This window comes from Aulostomus chinensis, chromosome 15 (assembly GCF_037954235.1).
Source record: "Aulostomus chinensis isolate RoL2024-O1b breed Wild chromosome 15, RoL_Achi_v1.0, whole genome shotgun sequence".
Lineage (NCBI taxonomy): Eukaryota > Metazoa > Chordata > Actinopteri > Syngnathiformes > Aulostomidae > Aulostomus > Aulostomus chinensis.
Genome location: NC_141334.1, coordinates 18,900,299 through 18,914,729, shown reverse-complemented (window position 1 = coordinate 18,914,729; position 14,431 = coordinate 18,900,299). Strand labels below are relative to the sequence as shown.

Genomic DNA, 14,431 nt, shown 5'->3' with positions numbered 1-14,431 from the left:
TTTTGTTGTTGTTCCGACCAATTGTTTTTCCACCGCAAACTCTTTCCACCACCAAGACCACCTGAAACACTAGGACTATATCAAGTCCAAGGTTATAACGAAAAGATGTGAGCGCTGAGGATGGCCGAAGGAAGTATCCTTTACTGCAGCTCTTATGGGTTCAGACACTGCAGAGAAAAAAAAGGTGTTTACCTGAAGTGTCCGCTGCACTTTCTGGTGATCACCCTGTCATGACATTCAAGCAGAGGCTCATGCAAAGTCGAACATTTTTGATGCAAACACCAATTTCTGTGTGACTCCAAATGTTTACTTTTAAAGTGAGTTATTACATTCTACATTTTCTTGACGCTCCTTTTCTTACTTGATTGCCATTGTGCTGCCATTGTGAACAAGACATTTTTTTTTTCATTTTTTTCCTTTTTCTGCACGCAGAAGTTTGAAGGAGTGTGACAAAGGTGGTAGGGAACACAATTGTTCACAAAAAAACAGTCCTCTGGCATAATATAACTTTAAAAAAAAAAAGCTTGATTTGACTATTTCATGTTGTAAAGGTCTAAAACAATGCTAGTGAATACTGAAGTGGAGCTGAGTTGTAACAACCCACACTTACTGGCACTAACTACTTTCTTCAGGGTGTATCTCTCTGCTGAATCTCTTTGAACTTGAATTCCATTGACCTAATGTGACATCATGGTGCCATTTCTTCCAGTCAGAGCTGGCAGGATCATGGCAGTTCTGTGAGTCTCGCTGCAATCAAGTAATGACTTGAATGACGACTTTTCAACATGCTTGGAGGAGAATCAACAAAACACGTCAGTTGATTTGAACAGCTAGATAGATAGATAGATAGATAGATAGATAGATAGATAGATAGATAGATAGATAGATAGATAGATACATAGATAGATAGATAGATAGATGGATAGATAGATAGATGGGTGCTGCACATACCTCACACTCTGAATGAACCTTCCACCAGAAGTTGGTGTGATTATAGCAACTGCTTGTTTTGGACAAGTAAAGTGGGATTGCATGGAGACAGATTTCTGCAGCCTTTGCCTCTGTCTCCAAGGAAAACTTCACTGCCAGCATTACATATGTCGCTGCTGGTCTTGGACCCGTCTTGAGCACATTGTGCCCTCTCTGAGATGAAAGAGTATCCTATTGTCATGGTCAGTCAGATCACAACTCAAATGCCTCTGACCTGGAGGTTGGGCAGTAACCTACTTCATGCCTCGCTCCCGGACGATTTAAGACCGTCCCCACTTATTGTGCAGTGAGAGAGGAAGGCGAGGGAAATGAAATATGAGGAATATGACAGAGGAAATGAGGCCAAAGGGGGATATTGCACAGAAAGAGATAATGGAGACACTGGCAATGAGAGTCTTTGAGGAGTCTCACAGCAGATGGGCTTGCTTTGTTTGTAACATGGATGGTTTAATAATGTTTTTCTGAGATTTGAACAATTATGGGTTGAAAAGCTCACAGTCTGATCATCTTGGATGAGCGTAATATGAGACTATCGTGGATTTTGGAAAGAAAGCCTTGTCTGAGCTCTTAAGATCTTGAGGAAAAGACTGGCTACACTCTCAGCAGTATCCCTGAAGAAGAGAGAGTTTTGCAGGGTAAGCAACACAATCGTCTCAAACTCGGTATTGAGTTTTCTTTTTGAAAAGTCACAGTAAATCAATGTTGGGCCTGAAAATAGGAAGTAGCTGCCCGTAACCCATTACTAAAGATCAGGTGACGACCTTTTCTTTCTCTTGTTGCTTCATCTGTAAGTAGAAAATCTAATCTAAGACCTCTCAGTGCCCTGTGGTATAAATAGAGAAAATAGCACAAGGTCTCAAAACTGCCCTCTGGAAAACAGAGAAAGACTCTGAAGAAATCAAAAGTGAAACACACAAACTACCAGAAATGTGTTTCTATACAGAGAGAGGGACCAGTCCTGACAGTGGTGCGGGAGAGCCTAACTGTACTGCAGAGCACCAACAGACGTCACCACCATCCTCAAGAGATGCTGCTGAGCTGGTTAGCTGGAGCTCGCCGAGGAGATGATATGATGCTGTCCCGTTACATCTGTAGAATATGCGGTCCGAGCATGTTTTGCTTCAGCTGAGGTCTAGTGATTGAATGTGATGTGTTGGTTAGTTGGTAAAACCTAGTTACACAGAGAACCGGACCCACATGAGCTTTTAGGTTTAATGCTCTTACAGTTTTTCTCTCTTAGACTTTGATTTGATTTTCTTCAAGTAATTCCCAACATTTATCAGCAAGGAAGCAAGATCTCCTGCCTTTAAACATTTTATTACTGCACAACGATCCTACAGTAATACTATATCAGCTGTTACTTCTGTCTCTTCCAAGGTCTCAGAGGCTAGGCTGTGGAAAAGATTCTAAGAAATGCTTTGAGCTTTAACCTGAGCAGAATTGTTGATTAGCTTCTCTTGTTACCAGCCAAGCTTGCATTCTCACCCACTTGATGAGTGGATAAGAATGCATTTTGGTGAGCATAACTGAGACACAATGTTTGTGTGTAGCAGTGACCGATTTTATTAAAGTGTTTGCAAAGACAAATTTACTGCAGTACAATTCTACTGTTTCAGTAGCCTAACATTTAAATGAAGTGTGCTATTTAATCTGAAGTAGTCGTAATCACCGGGATAAAAGTATAAGGTTATATTTTATAAACCAATTGGATTTACAAATTAGTTCAGGGTAATAGCACTGACTCAGTTTGTTGAGGAAAGACTCAGATAGCAAATACACTCTACCGGAGTCATTAATAAAACTAACACAAAGCTTGTGCGCACGCTGGAATCTGTGCAGTGTGGCGCCCTTTGAGGTTTCTGCAAAACACTTCCAGTTAAAGTCCATTGGATCAGCAGTTTGAAGGTGTAGACCTGTGGTAGTTGTGTGTGTGTGTGTGTGTGTGTGTGTGTGTGTGTGTGTGTGTGTGTGTGTGTGTGTGTGCGCGTGTTGGTATATTAGTTAAATGATGACTTTAGGGTCAGTGGTGATGGTTAGCATTAGGGCTAGCTGGGGTTATCCCAATGACATCCCCCTGCCTAATCCAACGACCACGCAGTTAAAGAGGAATGCCAGAGGCAATTCACATGTCAATGTATGTCATCCACAGGCCTCTAATTCTACTTTGCCCCATCAACCATCCTCGTAGAGGGTTGAAAAGTACTGACCTCCAGCTGTCCTAGCAGCAATCCAATAAGAGGGCTGAAATGCGATAAAATCAGGGCCAGGGTTAAAGCTGGTGTGAGAAGGCTGTTTGTTTCTTCATGTTTACGTGTATTTGGTTGAAACCCCAAATGAGGGAGGGACTTATCCTGGATATGACTGCTGTTTACGTTCACCAATATTGCTGAATGTGCATAACACCCTCCTGCGTAATCGCTAGAGACTTACACTGCCCAAACGGACTTCTGCTAATACTTCTGACTAACTCTGCGTTTTCAAACGTGGATGAATAATTTAACCCCTTCAGACCTTCCGAATATTTTCAGATAAAAATGATTCAAATTGTGGAGTAAAACGAGTCGTTTCAAGAGGAATATATGATGAACAACCCAATATATGCAGCATTTAACAGCAGTTCCTTTCACAATGCAAGTCTTGGGGCTGCAGTGTATTGCGTAATGATGAGGAGAGAAATCGAAACCCTAGAAAGCATTTTCATTGGATGCTAAATTAGCACATGCCCCCCAGTGCAGGATGAGTAATACATTGGAATTATATTTTGAGAGGAAAAGAAAAGGCATTTTATTACTATTTTTTTTACATGTATTTTCATATATGAAGAGATAATTAACTATCAACAGGGAAACACGCAGGATTAAAAGTGGGCAACTGTAGCTATCATTTCATGGGACTTTAAAGCCTGAGACAGGGATGATGAGATGTATCGGGTTAATTTTAGAGTTTGTGTGTTTTGCTCCAAAGAAAGAAAGAAAGAAAAAAAAAGGATCCAGTCAAAATGTCGAGGAAAATAAATCTCCTCTTTGTCATCGGTGTCACACAGAGAAACACGCCGGCTGGTTCAGGAGGCCTGTGATAGCGTGTGATTGCGATTTAGATTTTCAGACGGACAAAAATTTTCAAACGAGATTTTCTTTCTTTCTTTCTTTCTTTTTTTTTAATAGAAGAAATGCTATTTGATTGTTAGCATGAGCGCATCATTTTGTCTCTTTGTCAAAGCCTGTTTTCTTTGTGTGGGTTTGTAAATGACTTCCTCTGACTGATTACATGCTTTCTTTGTTGGAGTCACTGAGGGAACATTAAATTTTTTTTATTTGTTTTCCCAAGAGATGTCTCATTGCTGTGTGATTAAATGCAAGCTGTGGGATGAAAAAGTTCATTTTTGGTAAGAAGCGTAGGCACTAAGCCCATTCAGTAAAGCCTTTTTTGCAAACCACTGTGCCTTGGAATTTTCTTTAATGTGACACTGATCACAAAGTAAAGTAGAAGTCTAACCTTTCTCATTTTTTCCGTCCTTCCATTTGCTGAGCTAATATATTTTGAATTTTTTTTAACTCCAAAAATAGGTAGTACTTTTAAAATCTTAACATTTTTAACTTTTTTTTTTTTGAATGGCACAGTGTTGGGCGCTCATTATAGCAACCAGCTGTTTCATCGGTGTTGTTTTATGATCAACATTTTCTTGTTTTATTGGATGACTGCGTTGTACCTTTTAGGATGTTTCTCTCTCCCAGTTGACACTCTAATAGCACCGGCCCAGCTGTCGCCCTCAGTTTGACTCCGAGTATCGCTCCACCCCCTCATTTTAATCTCAAATATAAATACCTATTTCCTCTAACACCTGTCTCCATACAACCATAATGGGCCGTACGCAGTTCCATACATAAACGTGGAATTGATTCACAATAGCGTGAATCATTAATGCAAAATACCAGTGATCAACCTTAATGGAAGGTGTGGCTGCAAAGAGTTTGTTTGACAGAAGAGAAGCTTATGATAGTTTCAAAAAATGCTTTCTCAAGCTTTTCAAATTATTTCCAAGAAAGAAATATCTCTATTTTACTGACCGAGCTGGATGTTGAGAAGAGATCGCCAATTTTTGCAATTACTCTGAATTTGTGTATCTTTACTGTCATGACCTCTACCAGAAGCAGAAAGGAAGAAGGCTTTGAACTTGCAAAAACTGTAACAAATAGCCCCTGACTGACTCTATTTGAGCACAAGTCTCCATTTACTCTCAAGTGTGTGCTTATTCTAACAGTTAGGAAAGGCCTGTGGAGATGAACGGACCAGGCCGTGAGGTAGAGAAACGCAGTTACGTCTCAGTTACATAAGGAGCTATTTTCTATCCACAGATCTAGTGGTGAGTAATATTTGATCATTTAAGATCCAAGCGGTCCTCTGGTATTGTCAAAGCGACCATTTTGATCAAACACCTCAAATGTAGGTGGTAATGATGCGTCACTTCAGTGGCTCATCTCATTACTCATAAGGGAAAATACAGTACATTACACCACAATGGTTGTTATCACCTGCTCTTACTGTATCCTCCTAAGGACTGACTGGTTCCCATGAAGGAGTTTTGATGGACCTACCATGGCAAATAAGCTGAATTGGGGGGGTGAGGGGGTATGTTTTGACACAAAATGGTAACTGGTCAAGTACAGTTTGAACTCAGGTAAAGCGGGTCGCAACAAACACCTCAGGGGAGGTGAGTCACACATGGCTCACCACCAGAGCGCTCAGACAGCTGCTGGACGTGATGGCAAACAAGTTGTTCACAGTTCAAAGCACAATTCTCCATCTTCTCTCAAAGACAGCGATTGTGGTGAAGCGAGCTATCGTTGAGTGAGTAAGCTGACCATCAGCAGTGACACAGAAGCAGGAATCTGAGAGCGCCAGTTACTCTGCCAGGGTCGCTTCCGCCAAGATTCTCAGCAGAGGGAATCAGTGCACGCTCTGAGGAACAGCATCATAAAACAAATATCCATGAAGTGAAGGTGACTGTCCAAAAAATTTTGGTGACAATTTAAGGAAAAAAGGGCAAACGTATCTTATACGCACAAATGTACTCTTACAGACATTTGATAATACATAACTTGCAATATTAAAGTTTTTGCAAGCCCGGGTGATTGATACTTGTATGAAATATAATAAGAGCTACAAATTGCCCACAGGCTTTTACTTTCCTTCTCCAGATTTAATTGAAGGTTTGAAAAAGTCGAGTGGGCGTCAGAAAAAAAGTGTGCGTAAGCGGTGAGGTCTGTGAATGAGTAGAGAAGACAAGACAAGAAACCTCTGTCTAGTGTTTGCCATCTAGATATAAAACGTGACATCTAGCTCAGCAGTGCTAACACAACGGGCGAGAGAAACATCCTGTGTGTTTAATTGGCACCGCATCTTCTTCTAAACATGTGAAAGCTACTCGTCTTAAAACCCCAGCGGTGTAAATCAACACTGACATGCCAAAAAACAACAGCCAAAAAACAACAACCCTGTAGCCTGCTTAAGTTTTCAGGTATCTCCACATGACTTTTCTGTATTTTTTTTTTTTTTTACTCCTTATATTTTAACAAAATATCAGCACTTTCTGCTCCTAACAGAGCTCATTATTTTTTGATGAATCTGAGCAGAACTATCAAAGTTTTAGCAGCATTGCGCACTTTCAAGGGACCTGCAGAATGTTGAACTGTGATGGCGTCCGACCCTAACCCCCTCAAGAAAGGATTTTCTCCAATTTACAACCCATGTTCATCTAAAAAGACATATTACACCCTCACAACTGCTGCAGGTTCAGATACTTCAGTCTGGATACTTCATATTTACACACTGAGTACATTTCAGATCCTGTACTTGTAGTTTGACCAGAGTCCTTTTTTACACTTCTGTTTGCACCACAACTTAAATAAATAAGTTTGCTATTACTGTGTAACATGGGTGGCTTTCTGAGGCCTTGGTTTTCATTATATAATGACTCACATGTGGCATTTTCCCTTCGAAACTACTAAAAGTGATCAAGCTGGTGCTGATCCTGCACCTGCTTTTATGTTCTCCCAGTGACAGGATGCCTGGAGATTCACTGATCTCATCCTGGAAAAATCCAACAGTTCTACCTGCCAAAACATCCTCACTCTCTGTAGTGCTGTGTATTTTATGTTCCATTAGCTCAACAATCAATGACAATTAGGATGGACACCATTCTGCTCAGGGTTTCTAACATGTCTCTGTCCATCAGGAGATCTTCAGTGGAGCATTGCCACAGGAGGATTGCTTGATTCCGTTTACACTTTCATAAAGTGGAGCCCTTTGAGTGGTGATTCTGTCTCAGATGGTGATTATGTACCATCCAAAGAACCACTAACATCTGAGAGCTGGGATGAGGAAGGGTGCCTTCGCTACCTTTGACTCTCTAACATGTCATCATGGATCGTGTTCCCCTGTTGTGTCTCTTGTCCATCTCCTTGTCTTCCGTCACGTTTCTCTTTTTCTTTTTATGGCATTTCTGAGTCACTCGATACAATTTAAATCTGAATAATGCTGTGCTTTTTTTCAGGAGGAACCAATAACAAGGCTGACAGGGGGTGAATCCTGAGTGCAAAACAACATATTTACGCTGATACACTGCTGAGAAATCTGCTGTGAATATGTACTGCTCAGAGTAATTTGCTGTATACACCCAGCTATTTAATGAACATTGTTATTTAATGCATTGTATCAGATTTGTTTTTGTTTTTGTTTTTTACTGGGTATTCGTATGAAAGAGAGCTCCTGAAAGCCAACAATTCATTTTTGCTTCAATGTAATTAATTTGTATGAAAAAATGCATAAAAACACCGGGAAAAAACAAAAACACATGAGGAAACGCTTGCACTCGCAAGTACCTGAGGATGCTTTTAGTCAACTGTGCAGTCGTGATGTTTTATCTCCCACTTGCCTCTGTGAGCTCAGCGATGAGGACAGTCTAAATGCATCAGACCTTCTCAGTCTTTTATAAGATTACAGGGTAGAAAATTAAATAGAGGCATGTGCAAAGGTTGGAAGGCCAGAGAGGAGTCAGACAGACCTGAGCCAATGTCACTGCTTCTGATCCTTATTGGGAGAGACACACACACACACACACACACACACACACACACACACACACACACACACACACACACACACACACACACACACACACACACACACTTCCCTGTATTGATTAGTTAGGAAAAAAAAAACGTTGAGGTCAGCAGGCATATGTCTGAATTTCTTTCCCTCTGTCTCTCACACTCCATTTGTCACTGTCTGATCCAATACTCTCCTTCCCCCATCAGGGGGCCAAGCTCCATCCATATATCTGGAAATCCCCTCCCCTGACCCGCTCTCACACTCTCCAGTTTCTTTTTGTCTGTCTGTTTGCCCTTCATTGACATACATAAATCAATCAGTCAATCCAATTTCATTCCCAGCAAAGCCTGATGGATTTGCTTCAGAGCAACAGTCCTGATAAAGTTTCAGTATCCACGATGTAATTACATTCCAAATTAGATGATGTGGTTATGACCGTGGATGTGATTTAGCTTCAATTTCAGTTTGCAAACAAAAAGGAAGCGCAAGAGGGGGGAAGAACCAAAGAGAAAACAAACGGATGCGCACACAACGTATATCTACAATTCAAATGCAGCATCCATGTAAAAATCTGAAAAAAAATGTACCAATAAAACAATTTACTGCGCTGGAAACTGTAATGTCAAAATATGGTTCCTGTGACATGCATACTGCATGTGTTGTCATTAGATTATAATCAATAATCATGCGTATTTAAATAAAAGCAAGATTTCAATGTCGCCATTCCTCATTTCAAGAATTTTGTATCTGCCCAATGATCATTTGGATTATGGTTTTCTAGTTGTTGATTGTTTTTATCAATCTATTGATGTTTTGGTTGAAACTGTTCTGTATAGTGAATGATGATATCACAAGTGCTCTTGATGTTATGGAAATTGTTCACCCAGTTTATCAGTAATTGAGTAATTGCATATTTTCTCAGTTGTTCCAACGGACGATCGTCTCTCTTTAGAGCAAACGCCTGTTGTCATCGTCGTGGATTATTAATGTTTCCTTTGATGTAGTAGAGCAAAAAGCAGAATGTGGCATTAAAAATAATAACTCTAGTAAAATAAACGCACCTCAGATTTGCGCTGCAGGCAATTTTAGGAAAGGTAGTTGCGCATCCTACCGCTGTAAATCAACTGATCACATTCACAGTAGATGAATTCACGTAGCAATATTCTATGATATCTCCTTATCTTTGTTTTTATGACACGATTTACAATTTGTGGCGGGTATAAATGTGTCATTTTGAAGTCATGCCAGCCACGTGGGAGCTCTAAGTCATCTTGAGATCCATCTGCAGTTTCAGTTTCAAAAAAATCGACAACAAAAATGTTTGAATTATTTTGTTTGTTGTATATTCATTTGTTGTATTTGTTGTATACGTGTCACTTCCAAGAGTGGGTTGTATGAAAAACTTTCATATTCTCTAAACTGAAGGAGCATCCATCTGTTTCTTAAATGGGTGGTTTGCTGTAAATCACTTGATCTGTATGATCAACGGTAAACTGTACTTTAACGACAGTTAAGAAAAGACAGTTGAAGAAACATCAACTGAAACCTCAGAATTGAACCACCACAGTACATTGATATTCTACACCTAATACGAAATCAAAACCTCTCTTTTTTCATTAGATCCCCACTTGTGGGCGCCATGAGAAATGAAACTAATTCAGATTTAGTGCGGTGCACGGCGCGTTACGTAAGATGGATGTGAAGAGAATCGCTGGAGTAGTGTGAAAATCATCAGTGAAGGTGCAAGTCTGGTAATTGAAGTTTGATTTGCAGACATGTCAGGACGTGACACGTGTAAAATTGTTTTTTCCATAGTTCTGTAAGTGGTGAAGCTCCTCTCCCATGTGACGGAATGAATGATTCATTCACACTAAACAAACTAATCTATCTCGGCGCGGCCTGTGATCTTACAGTCTGGGGGAATTTTAATCTTTGAAATAAAACAAATGTATTCTACATCAGTGTTATCGCAGATAATCTCCAATATAAACACTAGATTATCTGGATTGTCAGCACCCGCTCTGATTTAAGGCCGGTCCCTTTACTGTAAAAGCAGGGATCCCTGCCTGAATCTTAATGCTTTCCCTCACAGATCGAGTTGATAGCTGATCAATAGGAGCCAGACTCAATCAGTCACTGCCGCGCCCCCCCCCACCCCCCACTCAACCCAACAACCTCTTCGGTGGCTGTTTCACGCCCAGCTGCCACGGCTGCAGTGCTGATTTGTCCTCCGGTGCCTCTGTCATTTGTCTTCACATGTCCCTTACATCTGATATTTGCAGTGATGCCCTTTCCACATGTCCTTACCCCCAGTCAGTGATTTATGTGTCCCGATCATGAGTGAGGACGCCACAAGTTCATTTCATTCAGTCTGATATTCTGTTTTTTTTCTTCAAAGGAGCCGAACTATTGGCTGAGAAATGGTCCTGCGGGGCTTCAGAGCTTTTAAGCATTGTGTTTAAAAATGTCATATGAATAGACTGAAATGATACTTCACCCAAACTATATACTTTACCTTTCAATTCCTTACAAATATACTGCCTTTAGATCACAAAGATGGTTTTTCACCTCTTATCTCTCTTTTTTTTTTACTCCAGAAAGCAGAAAGTGCGAGCCACATTTATTTAGCTTGAAGCTAATGGTGACTGGCTGCTAACAACGGTAACATGCCTGTTTACAAACTTGCGTGCATCATCCGGTATAATCCATGTCTTCTTTATCCAGCCATATGTCGAGTATTTCACAAACACTTTGATTTGAGCTAAAAGCAAACTAACTATAACCTTTTGTCCCCCAAGTTGTGGATCTAGAAAGGCTAAACATAATCTTCAGGTTAAGTACCAATTCAATAGCATGTAAAGACAGTGGATTCTGCTGAATTACTTCGCTCACACGGTTTCATTCATGAATTCAATATATTTACAGCATTTAAATTCATCGATTCATAAAGGAGACGAGTGATGTCATCACACAATAATCTTCACCTTTTTCAGCTGCCATGTTAAATGTTTGGATTTCTTTTCAAGGCTCAAGCCCAGAACTGAATAATAATTCAGTCCTTTGAACTACTGCTTGTATTTCCTTCATGTGTCTCTCATACACTCATGAGCACTCTGTAAAGGCTAATAACTCATATTATCTATGTAAATACTCATGCATTTAACAACAGCTTATGAAACTGTTAGCCACCGTGTACTGTGTGGCTTCCATCCCATCTACACATAACAGTAAATCTTTCAGCGCTGTTCATGATGTTATTTGCCGTTAGCAAGGCTGCCACAATGCAATCTGTGAAGACCCAACTTTTTAGAGCGGTCGCTCTGAATTATAGCAACACCCTTGATGTGCATCATGAATAGCCTAGGTTTTTTTTATGACAGTCATTTCCTGCCCTTAAAGTCCTTTACTATCTCATTTATCTCATTTGCATTTACATTTATGACATTTGGCAGACCCTCGCCTCTCTACTGATCCGCTCATTAAGACAACACCCTCTGATCCAATGAAGATACACACATAGTTGGCATCATGTCATGTGACTGGTCAGCTGATGAATTGAACCCTTTTATGATATCTCTTCCTCTCTGTTGTTTAATGATGTCACTTTCACTTGTTCCAACCGTTGACATTCCAGTCGTTGGTCATGTGACATAAATAGAGTCAGTAATCTGCATTGGTGATGACAGCATGGATTTGAACTGATGAAAAGCTAACGTCTTCATCTGTGTAGGGGGGTTTTATTTATGAAGCCAGATATTTGCTGGCTGTCACTTTGTACGCCATCTGCTGGCTAAACACCCTCACTACTATCAGATACCACAAATAAGTTCACCTGTTGTCACACCGATTCCCTCAGGCTGCAGTACACACTCAGTACAGATTAGTATCTTGTATGAACACAAAAGGAAATGCATTTTAGTTTAATTCTTTTTACAGAAGGGCTACCATATACTGTAAATGTATAGCATAGAAAATGATTGGTTGATTATGTATAATAAACTTATGAACTGAGTTACTTCTGATGCTGCAGAAAAATATATTAATTTACCTGTTTTATCCAAATTGTCTCATAAAAAGACAGTCAACAGTTTTGAAAACTGATAACTGTCTTATTCAAAGCAACATTCTAGCTTCCAATTTTCTTTTGTGAAATTTAAATTCACACAGTCCTGATTAATTAATCTCTTGCTGGCTTGCGACTCGTGTTTCTAAATGGGGAGAAAACATTTGTCTTGTCTTTGTCTGTTTTTGGGGGGGGGGGCTTTTGGCAGGTTTATTCATTGAGTACAAATGTGAAGATTCTGAGAAAGAAGAAAAATAATTCTTAATTAATTGGATTCAGGTGAGAGGCGCGGTTCACCCTGGAACTACTGCACCATGATGCTGCTTCTTTAAAACCAATTTTTGTAATTTTCGTGTCTTTGAAGGAATTGAATAAAATTTTAGGTTACTTATAATTCAACTAACCAAATATGTGTTAAAATGATGAATATCTGAATCAATTACACTTTTGTGTAATGCAATGCACCTGTGACTGATCTTCCTGGTCCGATCTGTTTGAGTTTTTGCGTGGCTTCACTTCATGTTCTTTAGTTGATTAAAAGATACTACCTGTGAAGTGCATTGTGAAGCCATAGGCATTATGGCTCACTGAGGTCAGTTTTGCAGTTATATATCTTTATCACATACATCTATTGTGTTAACAGACGGATTGAAAAAAATTGAACGCAAAAATGCCCTCCACGTCTGTAGGTGGCGCTTGTTTGAATTGTGTCAGAGGACATGACAGAGACGTAAACCGGAAGAGACGTGGCAGATAAACAGGGAGGAAAGAAAGCTACCAGTAAGTCAAGTTTACTGATGACAGCTTCTGGAAACACCCTCCTTGAGAATTTCACAAGGAAGCGTAAATGACAGTACAACTTTACGTGAAACGAACGGGACCTGCTTAAAGTCGGTGTCACAGGTAACAGATTATTAATACGAACGTGCCAACGAACTTCCTCAACTCTCCTACCTAGCTAAATTAGCATGCCAACGCTAGCTTGTCTGATAACTTCCAGCCAAGCTAATGTTAGCTCATAACAATGGTTAAAATGTTAACTGTGTAATATTTGACCGTAGGTGAAACACGATGTGAAAGCCTGTAAATGGACCCATGACTTCCCGTAGGTGACGTGTGTAACAACTCAGGTTAAGATAGCTAAAACCTGAAGAGGCGCAGCACCACAAAGTACAGCATTTTCTCGCTAAGTGTTAAACAAAAAGGGAAAACTATGAAATTGTAACATGACTGCTGTGTTAAACTGCAGTAGCTTGTAGGTGGGGTAAATGTTACTATCTAGTAGATGAAGCATAGGTATAGTTGCACAACATTGTAGAAAACAAAAACAAAAAATAATGCATCATCTCTCATTTCGTCCGAATACTATCAAAGAAACGATGTTATAGATGTCGTGGTGAAGCCGCAACGGAAAAGTTAACATGCTGATTATTGCATTTTTAAACCAGAGATACAGTACGTTCACTATTTAGGTTTTGATGCTTTTTTAATCATATCCTAGTCCATATGGGGGTTTAAGGTTATGAGTGATTTGACAGAATGATTTAGCACATTTTACAACAAACTGAAGAAAAAACTTTTTAAATTTAGATTTGGAATGTGAGGAAGTGCTGTTGGTAGTAAATGATTACACGGGCCTCTTGAGTTGACAACAGTAATTGGGAATCAATATAACAATCTTGGCAGAAATGATGAAAAGGACCGAGAGTTCGGTTTGAAAATTTGTTTGTATATATTTGATGACAAGCATGCTTTTGTATTTTTCTAGCAGAGAACAGGAGACTATGGGTCTCTGCAAGTGTCCAAAGAGGAAGGTAACCAATTTATTCTGCTTCGAACACCGGGTGAATGTGTGCGAACACTGCCTAGTCTCCAACCACAACAAGGTCAGTGGATGATCTAATATCGCATGCATCAAAATTGAACTACATTGTAGTCATGTATGTATTTCTGTGTGTCTGCTCAGTGTATCGTGCAGTCATATCTGCAATGGCTTCAGGACAGTGACTACAACCCCAACTGTTGTCTGTGTAACACCCCACTGATTGCTCAGGACACTGTCAGACTGGTCTGCTATGGTGAGAGGCTTTACAATACAACCTTACATTTTTGAGACAAATAATATGATAATATATTGAAGAATCCATTCCAACTCTTTCTTTCCTTCCACAGATGTTTTCCATTGGTCCTGTCTTAATAGCTTAGCTTCTCAGCTGCCCCTCCACACGGCTCCAGCAGGATACCAGTGTCCCAGCTGTCAGGGTCCAG

At 40.0% G+C, this 14,431-nt stretch overlaps 1 protein-coding gene across 3 annotated transcripts in view; it reads left to right on the top strand.

Annotated features, from left to right (window-relative positions):
- Positions 1-12,864: 12,864 nt before the first annotated feature.
- Positions 12,865-14,431, top strand: part of zfpl1 (zinc finger protein-like 1) — a 5,800-nt gene continuing 4,233 nt past the window's right edge. The window contains exons 1-4 of one of the 3 annotated variants that reach the window (XM_086226483.1): positions 12,865-12,943; positions 13,932-14,049; positions 14,130-14,241; positions 14,336-14,431. The exon at positions 14,336-14,431 is cut by the window's right edge and continues 98 nt beyond it. In XM_086226483.1, the coding sequence (XP_086082609.1) occupies positions 13,948-14,049; positions 14,130-14,241; positions 14,336-14,431 (310 nt within the window). In that variant the 5' untranslated portion in view covers positions 12,865-12,943; positions 13,932-13,947. Of the gene's footprint in view, positions 13,067-13,931; positions 14,050-14,129; positions 14,242-14,335 lie in introns of all 3 variants that reach the window. The other 2 variants (XM_086226482.1, XM_086226481.1) reach the window with 2 other exon arrangements.